We start from the raw sequence: 13,904 nt of genomic DNA on the forward strand, positions 1-13,904 counted from the left end.
ACAGCCATTTTATCGCTCGTCGGTGTTTTCTTTCTTCTTCACTTGACTTCGCCGCTCAGACAAACAAAACAGTCAAAATTATTATTCAGGCATTTAGCTTTCTGTGTATTTGTAAAAAGCCCCTTTTCTTTCTCTGCAGGAATATAAAGCGCTCTAGCGGGTTGCCTGTGTAATTACGCACGGCATGACGGGACGGATCGACGTAAACAGACGGTTCCATGACAACAAAAGACAGAAATGGCGGGTTGTAGCACATAGTAAACTTCCTCGCCTGGTTTCTTTATTTTACTCTACAGAACTACAAGAAAACAACCTGGAATACAGGTAAGCTACCGATCTCTTGGATAAGTAATACCATTTACCAATATGTGTATGATTTTTCTGAAATTGTCCTGTTTTTCTGGCTCTTTGCGACAAGGCTCAATGGTTCATAAGCAAAATAAAAGTTTTTCTTCGTGTTTAGTTATTTATTTGTTTTTGATTGCTTCGATGTTTCCCATCCCTAGCGGAAACATGCTGTCAAGTCTTGATGCCGTCCATATCTCGGCAATCTTGGAAGATTGCGCCGACCAACTAGCTATTCTTGGTCATATCATGCCATCGACTCTCGAAGGCCGCACGGATGCGCCACAGGTGGGGTTCCCGTTAAAGAACTTCAACAACTATTTGAGATATTTGATTTAAACTGTATGATTGATTTCAGCGTAGGCTAAATCCAGCCTGATCATTGCAATTTATTTCAGATCGTCAGCCTATAGAAATGTTTTCCAAATATGTTTGTTTTTCTCTCATGATTATGTGTTCTATGTCTTGTCTTTGTGTCTCATGATTATGTGTTCTATGTCTTGTCTTTGTGTCTCATGATTATGTGTTCTATGTCTTGTCTTTGTGCCTATAACTATGTCTTTGCCAATGTCTTTATTATGAGTTTCTTATGGGTTTATTATGGGTTTCTTGTTAACAGATTGTTGATGATGAGCTTGGACAGATTTTGCAAGACCAGAGAGATCTTGAAAGTCGTTATGAATCTGTAAGTGTATCTCTATTTGGATGTCTCTTATTCACAGATGCATGCATCACCTATACTCACTTTATGGTACTCATCAGTAAACATTGTTGAATACGGAATGAGTGAGCCATCATTGTACATACTCCAATTATTAGGGATGTATATAATTTATTACTTTTAATACATCAGCAGTGCAGTTTTTGCTGACCACCCATGTAATTTAGTCCTAGACTATGATAATGGGCTATAAACTGATTTTTATTATTATTATTCATGCATAATAAGGGACCTAAGATTCAAAACAGCAGAAGGACAATGACAACCCACATGTTGTATTTCTCTGTGTGCAAAAAGAAAAGTGTTGTGGCACACATTGAAATCTTGCGTGTGCACCCTTTTTGACTCTCAGCCAACATAAATCTTAAGGTCCCTTATACCTCCAGTTGATCATGTAATACAGCTTGTATTTCACAACATACAGCTTCTAAGTCAGAGAGAGGACATCAAGATGCGATTTACAAATAACTCCTCCAAGGTGATGGAGAGTGATGCCATGGTTACATCCACTGCACGCACTCTACGAGATGGGGCGCAAGGTGAGTATATACTGTAATTACCACATTGTGACTTGTACAGTATAATCACCCTTATACGGTAATTACTTGAATAAGTGCCTCCCTTGAATAGGCACATCATTTCATCTAGAGATAAAATAGATTTTGAAATAGAAGTGTTTCCTTCATTTAGGTGCCTCACATAGGACATGGGAAATTAAATAAGCACTGCACCACTTTTCAAGAAATAACTAGAATTATGTGAATGTCTCTATTTTTTCAGACAAAAGTGTATATGTTTTTTGCAGGTATAGCAGGTTTTCAGCATATTGCTGAGAATTATATGATTGATATATGTGCTAATTTCCCTGACTGCAACAAAGGAACTCATTCATATGCTTTAATATATATTATATGTATATAATATATATATATATATATATATATATATATATATATATATATATATATATATATATATATTATATAATATTATATGCTTTAATTTATTTTAAAACTTTAATATATATATATATATATATTATATTATATATATATATATATATATATATATATATATATATATATATATATATATATATATATATATATATATATATATATATATATATATATTATATATATTAAAGTTTTAAAATAAATTAAAGCCAGAAAGACTGCAGAGTTTTTGCCAAGATTCTCTAAAAAATACAAACACACACACAAAAAAAGAAAATCTTATTTCTTGGTTGTCATTCTCGTAAGCCTGTTGTTTTAATTGAGTGTAAATGGTAGATCTTTTATGTTCTACAGCGTTAAACAGAAGTTTCAAGCAAAATCCTTTAACAAGTGATAATCTGGCAAAGATTCAGTCAGACAGGTAAGAAAATGATGATAGTGATAAAATCTATAAACTGTAATTTATTTTTATTGTAGTTCGTAAGTTTTTTATCAAAATATTCAGGAAATTTCTACAAGATGTTGTAGAAACGGCCCTAGGAGAGATAGTAGACCATCGCTCATTCAACTCCCTGATGAATGCTGTCAACACCGAGAAAGAGAAAAAGGCTGCTCTTCAGCAGACGATCCTGAAGGAGGAAGAAAGTAGAAGACTGGTGAAGAGCCTGCAGCGCCAGCTGGTGGAGGTCAAAAGAGAAAAAGAGAGTGAAATCCAGGTTAGTGGCGTGGTGGTGGCTATTCACTTCGGCTTCGGTGAATAATTGTTAAGTATCGCTCTCTTCAAATTACCTTCCATCCCTCCTCACCTTAAACATGTAGCCCCACCCCTCCTCACCTTAAACATGTAGCCCCACCCCTCCTCACCTTAAACATGTAGCCCCACCCCTTCTCGCCTTAAACATGTAGCCCCACCCCTCCTCACATTAAACATGTAGCCCCACCCCTTCTCGCCTTAAACATGTAGCCCCACCCCTCCTCACATTAAACATGTAGCCCCACCCCTCCTCACCTTAAACATGTAGCCCCACCCCTTCTCGCCTTATTAAACATGTAAACCCCCATCCCTCCTTGCTTTTAGCATGTTAACCTCACTCCTCCTCACGGTTATGTTAGGGGTGGCCTACCCCATTGAAAGCCATGCTTCTCTTCGGAATAGTGAATGAATGAAATAATTTCATAAGCATTGGAACTGGTGTTGTCTTAACTAAACAGCAAAGAAATGAGATGATTGCCCACCTGAAGGATCAACTGCAAGAAATGAAGGCTAAGACAAGTATGGAGGGCAAATACATCAAGAAGGATGCTGAGGTGAACAGCTCTGGTATACCCTCAGCAGAAATTTGTTTTTCCATGTTATTGGGCGTCTTATTTTTCCATTTTATTGGGCGTCTTGTTTTTCCATGTTATTGGGCGTCTTGTTTTTCCATGTTATTGGGCGTCTTGTTTTTCCATGTTATTGGGCGTCTTGTTTTTCCATGTTATTGGGCTTCTTGTTTTTCCATGTTATTGGGCCTCTTGTTTTTCCATGTTATTGGGCTTCTTGTTTTTCCATGTTATTGGGCTTCTTGTTTTTCCATGTTATTGGGCTTCTTGTTTTTCCATGTTATTGGGCTTCTTGTTTTTCCATGTTATTGGGCTTCTTGTTTTTCCATGTTATTGGGCGTCTTGTTTTTCCATGTTATTGGGCGTCTTGTTTTTCCATGTTATTGGGCTTCTTGTTTTTCCATGTTATTGGGCGTCTTATTTTTCCATGTTATTGGGCGTCTTGTTTTTCCATGTTATTGGGCGTCTTGTTTTTCCATGTTATTGGGCGTCTTGTTTTTCCATGCTATTGGGCGTCTTGTTTTTCCATGTTATTGGGCTTCTTGTTTTTCCATGTTATTGGGCTTCTTGTTTTTCCATGTTATTGGGCGTCTTGTTTTTCCATGTTATTGGGCGTCTTGTTTTTCCATGTTATTGGGCTTCTTGCTTTTCCATGCTATTGGGCGCCTTGTTTTTTCATGTTTTCCATGACATTGAAGGGGAATTTTTATGAGTTTTATATTTTGACAACCAGATGGATGGCTTGGCAGGTAAACTATTTTGTCTAGGGATTACTATGTGTGTGTAGTTATACAAATGGTAGGTAAGTCCTGTGCCCAAACTCTTCTATGGTCTGTTATTAGATGAATGCTTGACAGAAGTCTTATCCTTTTGTATAAATCATTACAAGATTGAAAAAGTATGTTGAGCGCCTCTATGCACTGACTTTTTGAGTGTTAGACCTTCCTCAGAGCCTTCTAGTTTTCTTACAGCTTGGCTGTAATCTTTCTAGTTATACCATGTATCCTTTTGTAGGTCCGTGTGAGCTGTACACAGAAGAAGTGTCAACAAACGGAAAACTCAATGAAGGAGGAACTTGAGGTTTGTGCCGTTACAACAAAATAAACAAGATTTCTCGTGCTTGTAATCTCATCTTTTCAATAATGATATCAAATAAAAAATAGGAGCATGGCTGTGCCCCCCAATAATTTCTTAATGTTTCGGTATTGTGCCCCCCCTCCCCCCAAAAAATGGTACATGTTCCTTTACCATAGTCTTATTTCCCTGCATGTATTCTTTCAGAGACTGAAGTTTAAGATTGACGAAGAGGAACGTGTTAACAATGAGATTGAGGCATACCTCAAACAGCACCATCAGGTAAGCTGGTTGAACTTTAATGGGAACATTGAACAGTGGTGTGTGTGCAAATTCGTTTTTGTGGGTTATCCATGGCGTGTGTGCATATTCGTTTTTGTGGGTTATCCACGGCGTGTGTGCAAATTCGTTTTTGTGGGTTATCCACGGCGTGTGTGCAAATTCGTTTTTGTGGGTTATCCACGGCGTGTGTGCAAATTCGTTTTTGTGGGTTATCCATGGCGTGTGTGCTTATTCGTTTTTGTGGGTTATCCACGGCGTGTGTGCAAATACGTTTTTGTGGGTTATCCACGGCGTGTGTGCAAATTCGTTTTTGTAGGTTATCCATGGCGTGTGTGCTTATTCGTTTTTGTGGGTTATCCACGGCATGCGTGCAAATTCGTTTTTGTGGTTTATCCATGGCGTGTGTGCATATTCGTTTTTGTGGGTTATCCACGGCATGCGTGCAAATTCGTTTTTGTGGGTTATCCACGGCGTGTGTGCTTATTCGTTTTTGTGGGTTATCCATGGCGTGTGTGCATATTCGTTTTTGTGGGTTATCCACGGCGTGTGTGCAAATTCGTTTTTGTGGGTTATCCACGGCGTGTGTGCATATTCGTTTTTGTGGGTTATCCATGGCGTGTGTTCATATTCGTTTTTGTGGGTTATCCATGGCGTAAGTGCTTATTCGTTTTTGTGGGTTATCCACGGCATGCGTGCAAATTCGTTTTGCTGGGTTATCCACGGCGTGTGTGCATATTCGTTTTTGTGGGTTATCCACGGCGTGTGCATATTCGTTTTTGTGGGTTTTCCATGGCGTTGTGCATATTCGTTTTTGTGGGTTATCCATGGCGTGTGTGCATATTCGTTTTTGTGGGTTATCCATGGCGTGTGTGCATATTCGTTTTTGTGGGTTATCCACGGCGTGTGTGCTTATTCGTTTTTGTGGGTTATCCATGTTGTGTGTGCATATTCGTTTTTGTGGGTTATCCACGGCGTGTATGCAAATTCGTTTTGTGGGTTATCCACGGCGTGTGTGCAAATTCGTTTTTGTGGGTTATCCACGGCGTGTGTGCATATTCGTTTTTGTGGGTTATCCATGGCCTTGTGCATATTCCTTTTTGTGGGTTATCCACGGCGTGTGTGCATATTCGTTTTTGTGGGTTATCCATGGCGTGTGTGCTTATTCGTTTTTGTGGGTTATCCACGGCATGCGTGCAAATTCGTTTTTGTGGTTTATCCATGGCGTGTGTGCATATTCGTTTTTGTGGGTTATCCACGGCATGCGTGCAAATTCGTTTTTGTGGGTTATCCACGGCGTGTGTGCTTATTCGTTTTTGTGGGTTATCCATGGCGTGTGTGCATATTCGTTTTTGTGGGTTATCCACGGCGTGTGTGCAAATTCGTTTTTGTGGGTTATCCACGGCGTGTGTGCATATTAGTTTTTGTGGGTTATCCATGGCGTGTGTTCATATTCGTTTTTGTGGGTTATCCATGGCGTAAGTGCTTATTCGTTTTTGTGGGTTATCCACGGCATGCGTGCAAATTCGTTTTGCTGGGTTATCCACGGCGTGTGTGCATATTCGTTTTTGTGGGTTATCCACGGCGTGTGCATATTCGTTTTTGTGGGTTTTCCATGGCGTTGTGCATATTCGTTTTTGTGGGTTGTCCATGGCGTGTGTGCATATTCGTTTTTGTGGGTTATCCATGGCGTGTGTGCATATTCGTTTTTGTGGGTTATCCACGGCGTGTGTGCTTATTCGTTTTTGTGGGTTATCCATGTTGTGTGTGCATATTCGTTTTTGTGGGTTATCCACGGCGTGTATGCAAATTCGTTTTGTGGGTTATCCACGGCGTGTGTGCAAATTCGTTTTTGTGGGTTATCCACGGCGTGTGTGCATATTCGTTTTTGTGGGTTATCCATGGCCTTGTGCATATTCCTTTTTGTGGGTTATCCACGGCGTGTGTGCATATTCGTTTTTGTGGGTTATCCACGGCGTGTGCATATTCGTTTTTGTGGGTTATCCATGGCGTTGTGCATATTCGTTTTTGTGGGTTATCCATGGCGTGTGTGCATATTCGTTTTTGTGGGTTATCCATGGCGTGTGTGCATATTCGTTTTTGTGGGTTATCCACTTCGTATGTGCATATTCGTTTTTGTGGGTTATCCACGGCGTGTGTTCATATTCGTTTTTGTGGGTTATCCACGGCGTGTGTGCATATTCATTTTTGTGGGTTATCCACTTCGTATGTGCATATTCGTTTTTGTGGGTTATCCATGGCGTGTGTGCATATTTGTTTTTGTGGGTTATCCATGGCGTGTGTGCAAATTGGTTTTTGTGGGTTATCCACGGCGTGCGTGCAAATTCGTTTTTGTGGGTTATCCACGGCGTGTTGGGTTATCCATGGTGTGTGTGCATATTTGTTTTTGTGGGTTATCCACGGCGTGTGTGCAAATTCGTTTTTGTGGGTTATCCATGGCGTGTGTGCATATTCGTTTTTGTGGGTTATCCACGGCATGCGTGCAAATTCGTTTCTGTTTGTTATCCACGGCGTGTGTGCTTATTCGTTTTTGTGGGTTATCCATGGCGTGTGTGCATATTCGTTTTTGTGGGTTATCCACGGCGTGTGTGCAAATTCGTTTTTGTGGGTTATCCACGGCGTGTGTGCAAATTCGTTTTTGTGGGTTATCCACGGCGTGTGTGCATATTCGTTTTTGTGGGTTATCCATGGCGTGTGTTCATATTCGTTTTTGTGGGTTATCCATGGCGTAAGTGCTTATTCGTTTTTGTGGGTTATCCACGGCATGCGTGCAAATTCGTTTTGCTGGGTTATCCACGGCGTGTGTGCAAATTCGTTTTTGTGGGTTATCCATGGCGTGTGTGCATATTCGTTTTTGTGGGTTTTCCATGGCCTTGTGCATATTCGTTTTTGTGGGTTATCCATGGCGTGTGTGCATATTCGTTTTTGTGGGTTATCCATGGCGTGTGCATATTCGTTTTTGTGGGTTATCCACGGCGTGTGTGCATATTCGTTTTTGTGGGTTATCCATGGCGTGTGTGCAAATTCGTTTTTGTGGGTTATCCACGGCGTGTGTGCGTATTCGTTTTTGTGGGTTATCCATGGCGTTTGTGCATATTCGTTTTTGTGGGTTATCCACGGCGTGTGTGCAAATTCGTTTTTGTGGGTTATCCACGGCGTGTGTGCATATTCATTTTTGTGGGTTATCCACTTCGTATGTGCATATTCTTTTTTGTGGGTTATCCATGGCGTGTGTGCATATTTGTTTTTGTGGGTTATCCATTGCCTGTGTGCAAATTCGTTTTTGTGGGTTATCCACGGCGTGCGTTCAAATTCGTTTTTGTGGGTTATCCACGGCGTGTGCATATTCGTTTTTGTGGGTTATCCACTTCGTATGTGCATATTCGTTTTTGTGGGTTATCCATGGCGTGTGTGCATATTTGTTTTTGTGGGTTATCCACTTCGTATGTGCATATTCGTTTTTGTGGTTATCCATGGCGTGTGTGCATATTTGTTTTTGTGGGTTATCCATGGCGTGTGTGCAAATTCGTTTTTGTGGGTTATCCACGGCGTGTGTGCATATTCGTTTTTGTGGGTTATCCACGGCGTGTGTTCATATTCGTTTTTGTGGGTTATCTACGGCGTGTGTGCATATTCATTTTTGTGGGTTATCCACTTCGTATGTGCATATTCGTTTTTGTGGGTTATCCATGGCGTGTGTGCATATTTGTTTTTGTGGGTTATCCATGGCGTGTGTGCAAATTGGTTTTTGTGGGTTATCCCCGGCGTGCGTGCAAATTCGTTTTTGTGGGCTATCCATGCCGTGTGTGCATTTTCGTTTTTTGTGGGTTATCCTTGGCGTGTGTGCATATTTTGTGCGTTTTGCGCTTTTTCCTATTGTGTGGCTTCTTAGCAGTTGCCTGTTAAATGTGTATATCTAAGATCTCGTTTGTTGGTATGCAGATTTGCAGGGGCTTGTGTGTTAACGCGTCAGGCTTTGGGGTCTCACGCCCCCGGGGTTTCATTCCTGGTCGATACATCGAAAGTTTCTTTGTTTCTCGAGCCTGAATTTAAATTGTTAAACGCGTGTGGACGCTTACATATGTTCCACGGTTCAAAGATAGATCATTCTTAATTCATAATACTATATATTATATTTATGTAGATACTGGAAGAAAAAGTCGAGTATTGGATGGAGAAATACGACAGAGATGTGGAGCAGAAACAACACGAGCTGGACGTGCTTAAGGTATAGGATATGTGTGCTAATACGAAACCCGTGCGTTTTGTAGAGCAGAAACAATACAAGCTTGAACGTACTAAGTAAAAATTAAAAGTGCAAGAACGAAAACCGTGTTTGCTAGCCAGCACAAATTGCGTTTGAAATGGCCGAAAGAGATTACAATACAGGCGCGTACCCAGGATTGGCAGAGGGGGGGGGGGCGCATTCATAGGTATCATATGGAAAAAGCATTGTATTTGAAGATTCCTTTATAAGAAATGACCCACTTTTTGGCCGCCAAGGGGGGGGGGTGTGCGCGCGCACCCTGCGCACCCCCCTGTGTACGCGCCTGCAATTTAATCCATCTTACACGATCAACTTGTGTTATTTCTAAAACCCCTACAAATTTCTCGTCAATGTCATAAATTTAAATCATCTAAATGATTAGCGTAAGACAGAGCTTCAGAGCAGTAGCAATGCAGGTTTAAATGTCATAAATTTAAATCATCTAAATGATTAGCGTAAGACAGAGCTTCAGAGTAGTAGCAATGCAGGTTTAAATGTCATAAATTTAAATCATCTAAATGATTAGCGTAAGACAGAGCTTCAGAGTAGTAGCAATGCAGGTTTAAATGTCATAAATTTAAATCATCTAAATGATTAGCGTAAGACAGAGCTTCAGAGTAGTAGCAATGCAGGTTTAAATGTCATAAATTTAAATCATCTAAATGATTAGCGTAAGACAGAGCTTCAGAGTAGTAGCAATGCAGGTTTAAATGTCATAAATTTAAATCATCTAAATGATTAGCGTAAGACAGAGCTTCAGAGCAGTAGCAATGCAAGTTTAAATAGCAGGGCTGCCCAACCATCCGGGCTGAAAAAAGAATTGTATGCAGCTAAAATCTGCGCTTTTTTTATTCCTCTAGCCATGTGTTTTATTCACCCCCTTCAAGATATGATATCCCTTGTATGACATACTCTGTTCCTTGCGTGTAAGGAGAGCTTCTGTTAATTAAGAGGGCATTGCCAATTGCATGCATAAGAAATGACTATTGTTTGCGAGCAGAGCTTACTCACATTATTGTGCTGTAATTAGGCATCTAAAGCGAATGACCTCGCAAGACTTCAGGAACTCACTCAGAAGGTAAGAATAATTATCACTACCCTCAACACCTTGAAAACTTATCTTGACTATCTGAAGTTAAGAATGATCTTCGCTGCCCTAAACACTTTAAAAACTTATCTTTACTCTCGAAGCTCTCAACAACAAAAATACATTGACAAATATACAAGGATTAGAAGGCTTAAATTTCAGAGTTAACAAACAAAACAAAACAAACTAGACATATGCACAACTAAGACATTAGCGAAAGTTAATAGTAGGCTAAATTAATTTAAATGTACTTTAAAGGCTCATAAGCAACCATCAGATCGAGGCTCTATTTTAGCGCTGCGCTAAAATACAAAGTCTACAAATTGTTTCAAACTTTTAAGAAACCTCTTCTGTCGTTGTTAAAATCGCGTTAAAATCGTTGATATGCGGCTCAAAGTTTTAAATAGTTATTACTTTATCGTTTAACAACAATACCTGGCAAATAATTCTAAGATTTATCTATATATTTATGCGATGTCATAAAAAAAGCGGTTATACCACCTCGAGCCGAAGGCCGAAAGTCACGGGAAATTGATGTAAAAAGGTTCGTGAAAATTGTATTAATCATTCACTGACGTCCAATAACAATACAGAATTCCTTTTGTATTTTATGAGTATATTAAACACAAGATAAGAACAATCTTCGCTTTAGTCCTTCGCTTTTTTGCGTTCGTGTCGATGCCAGTATCTTGCCCATCGTGTCGATGCCAGTATCTTGTCCATCGTGTCGATGCCAGTATCTTGCCCATCGTGTCGATGCCAGTATCTTGCCCATCGTGTCGATGCCAGTATCTTGCCTTATAGGGAATCTTGCACGCATGTGCGTGATAACAATCACAACGACTACAGAGGAATTTGGGTTTAGTTTTCCTGGATGTCACAGACTCTGAGCCACTCATTCACATATAGAGGGAATGAAAATAGCAGGTTCGATTCAAATTTGAGCCTCTATGCAACCCTGAAAATGCAAGAGGAACAAACAAAATGTAGTTTTGCGTGAGTCGAATTTGCAAATCATAGCAATGAAATATATACTTCCTATGTGTTCGGCATATATCTCCTCTACTTCTCGCTTCATGGTTATTAACCTAGAGTTTTAATAACAGGTTATTGTATTTATCAGTGATAAAACAAAAAAAAAAGGTTCGAGTTAATGATCGTGTGGAAGAAACCAACATCTTTCCCGATAACATCAATCTTATACATCTTTTTGGTCAATGATCCTTATCCTTAAGCGCGCATTGCTTGGTCGTTTCTTCGTTACGTTATGTTCTTGTCTTCCTAAATACTGTGGAAACAGTGGCTGAAAAGCTTTCTTCCCCGGCGAAAACAAGATGAAACACGCACCTCGAGTGTCGGTAGTGAATAATTATGCGTATTATAGTTCTCCAATCAAATCGCTCGCAAAACAATGGCGCTATTTCAAAACAACAACAATCGCTTTGGTTGCCAATGGGGCCTTAACTAACTCTGTGGACACGGTTTGTATCAATCTACGTCATTCCAAGGGCGAATCTAGAGAAAAACGCAGGGTCCCCACCCAGAGTAGTAATTCAATGGCCACGGATCAATTTAGTTCAGATCAGCATCCTTAGCTATGGTAATAGGTCACTAGATCCATCTAGAAACTTTTTCAATCGAAAAACACATAAAATGTGCAGTCTTCTTTACTACCAATGGGGGTCAACTGGAGTCGAACTTATTTAGCCACATGAGCAGGGTGGGTTCCGGACCCCCCCCCCCCCCCCCCCCATAAACACGCGCCTGCATTCTTGTGCGCCAGCGTCCACCTCATAACCCAGAGACAAGCGGACAGGGGACACTGTTGTGAAGAGATGGACGAATTAGACATGCTGGATCGTAACATGTCGAATAAGTAGCGTGATGTCGCGCGAAAAAACGGCTTTTGTAACATGCATGCAACTGGCTACCTTTTCCGCCAAATATTCGTCGCCAAAAACGATGCGTGTAATATCGGCTTTAATCTGCGCACGCGATGGTCTAACGGCGCACACAAATGACGTCATGCGTCATAACATCCTTTGTGTGCTAGATTCGTGAATATGTGTATGACACTGAGTTTAACTAGGTTAAAAGTTGCGTCAAAGTGTTATCCGTATTCGTTAAGCCTATGGCGTATGTTAGTGACATAATGATATGAGCGCGCGCTCCTTTCACATCAATATCGAATATAAAGATCTTGAATATATTTTAAAATGCAAGGTTATATTACAACATAACGATTAATGATATCAATTCTCTTCATGTTTTGTCAAGGTTTTACCCGCATGCGCTCAAGTAACAACACTGCACGAAAAGAGTGTCTTAAAAGTCCCAAAAAAACTAATTGTTTGAAGTCGATTTCAAAAAGGTTACAAGATATAATTTGTTTGCGCACGTTTTGTGCACGTAGGCTCTACCCTTGTCCTTATCCTTTCTGCTGTTTATTCATTAGTTCCATTTGTAGTTTAATTATACTCTTCACTTTTTTATCCGTTTTTTTTCTCAATACCAATTCTAAATCAAAAAAGAAAAAGAATATCACGTGTTAATTACGCCTAAAAGCGATCACTTGTCCTTAGCGTATTACGCCTCCCTTTGTATACTCTTATCTGATGGTCTTCCTGTGTCTTAGTATACCGAGTATGAGAAAGTGGTGATAGAGGACCGCGTCGAGAAAGAGAAGGCTCGGCGCCAGGCTGAACAGGAAGCTGAGGAACTTAAAGCCATCATCCGGGTAAGGGTATATCCATATGTCTAACAAACATTGCATCAATGGATGTACTACAACACATGGTTATACTAAACCCCTGGCCAAACGAAACGCGAGTCTTCGCTTGGCCGCAAGTGTGTTGACTTGTGTTGACTTCTTTCCACTTGTGTGTGTGTTGACTTGTGTTGACTTCTTTCCACTTGTATTGACTTGCGTTGACTTCTTTCCACTTGTGTTGACTTGCGTTGACATGTGTTCACTTGTGTTGACTTGCGTTGACATGTGTTGACTTGCGTTCACTTGTGTTGACTTGCGTTCACTTGTGTTGACTTGCGTTACCCTTTATAATGTAAAGGTGTAAGTAAAATTCTCAACAGGAGCCCATTCAGAATTTGAAAGGGGGTGGGGGGTGAATTAAAGGGTTTGGTCATACAAAACAGAGACACTACTTTTACTTTTTTACTAAAAAGTGGACAGATATTCACCTAGTCCTCCCCTAACCCCTTACGTCCATCCTCTTCCCTTCCTGCTCATCATAAGGTGCAAAACATGGCAACTCCTGGAAGAAAGCATTTTTGGAGACCATGTAGGGAAAGTGGTGATGAGCGTGCCCACTATGTGCACCCGAAGGTCATCCATCTTTTCAGCATTTTTTTCTCACTATTTCTACCCATTCTCCTTTAGCTGCAGTCTTGGTGGCGTGGCGTGATGGTTCGTCGACAGCTTGGCCCTTATAGCAAAAAGAAGAAGAAGAAGGGGAAGAAGGGGAAAAAGTCAGGGAAAAAAGGAAAGAAGGGAAAAAAGAAATAGACGAATAGATACCAACTTCATCTGATCTTATTGTACCCATCATGTTTTTTTGTGTAAAATAAAGTTACTTACCCATTTTCCAATGCATGATGGATAACTTATTTCTTTTTAAATTCCAAATGGGTTTAATTCACCCAAAAAAGGCTACCCATAACTCACCCCATTACATGTTTCTTAAAGCCTCACTTAAACAAACACCCCACCGCAAGCCCCATGTACACAAACACCCCACCGCAAGCCCCATGTACACAAACACCCCATCACAAGCCCCATGTACACAAACACCCCATCACAAGCCCCATGTACAC

At 40.4% G+C, this 13,904-nt stretch overlaps 1 protein-coding gene and 1 long non-coding RNA gene across 2 annotated transcripts; one reads left to right on the forward strand and one right to left on the reverse strand.

Annotated features, from left to right (window-relative positions):
* The first annotated feature begins 154 nt into the window (after positions 1 to 154).
* Positions 155 to 13,673, forward strand: LOC5511674 (dynein regulatory complex protein 9). The gene is made up of 13 exons (XM_048732742.1): positions 155 to 324; positions 507 to 633; positions 965 to 1,030; positions 1,491 to 1,605; positions 2,377 to 2,443; positions 2,528 to 2,738; positions 3,235 to 3,330; positions 4,360 to 4,425; positions 4,627 to 4,701; positions 8,864 to 8,947; positions 10,017 to 10,064; positions 12,709 to 12,810; positions 13,471 to 13,673. Exons 1-13 carry the CDS (start codon positions 185 to 187, stop codon positions 13,594 to 13,596), a joined length of 1,323 nt encoding a protein of 440 aa, XP_048588699.1. The 5' UTR covers positions 155 to 184; the 3' UTR covers positions 13,597 to 13,673.
* LOC125572334 lies at positions 10,822 to 11,477 on the reverse strand. Its single transcript, XR_007313773.1, has 2 exons — positions 11,109 to 11,477; positions 10,822 to 11,031 (listed from the first exon to the last, which is right to left on the reverse strand). It is a non-coding gene; the product is annotated as an uncharacterized LOC125572334 (long non-coding RNA).
* Positions 13,674 to 13,904: the final 231 nt, after the last annotated feature.

This window comes from Nematostella vectensis, chromosome 9 (genome assembly GCF_932526225.1).
Source record: "Nematostella vectensis chromosome 9, jaNemVect1.1, whole genome shotgun sequence".
Taxonomy (NCBI): domain Eukaryota; kingdom Metazoa; phylum Cnidaria; class Anthozoa; order Actiniaria; family Edwardsiidae; genus Nematostella; species Nematostella vectensis.

Excerpts from the sequence above, each read along its gene's own strand:
- LOC5511674 (XM_048732742.1), top strand. The coding sequence starts at position 185 with ATGACGGGACGGATCGACGTAAACAGACGGTTCCATGACAACAAAAGA. Across the intron at positions 325-506 it reads GAAAACAACCTGGAATACAG|CGGAAACATGCTGTCAAGTC; the intron begins GTAAGCTACCGA and ends TCCCATCCCTAG. Across the intron at positions 2,739-3,234 it reads AAAAAGAGAGTGAAATCCAG|CAAAGAAATGAGATGATTGC; the intron begins GTTAGTGGCGTG and ends TTAACTAAACAG.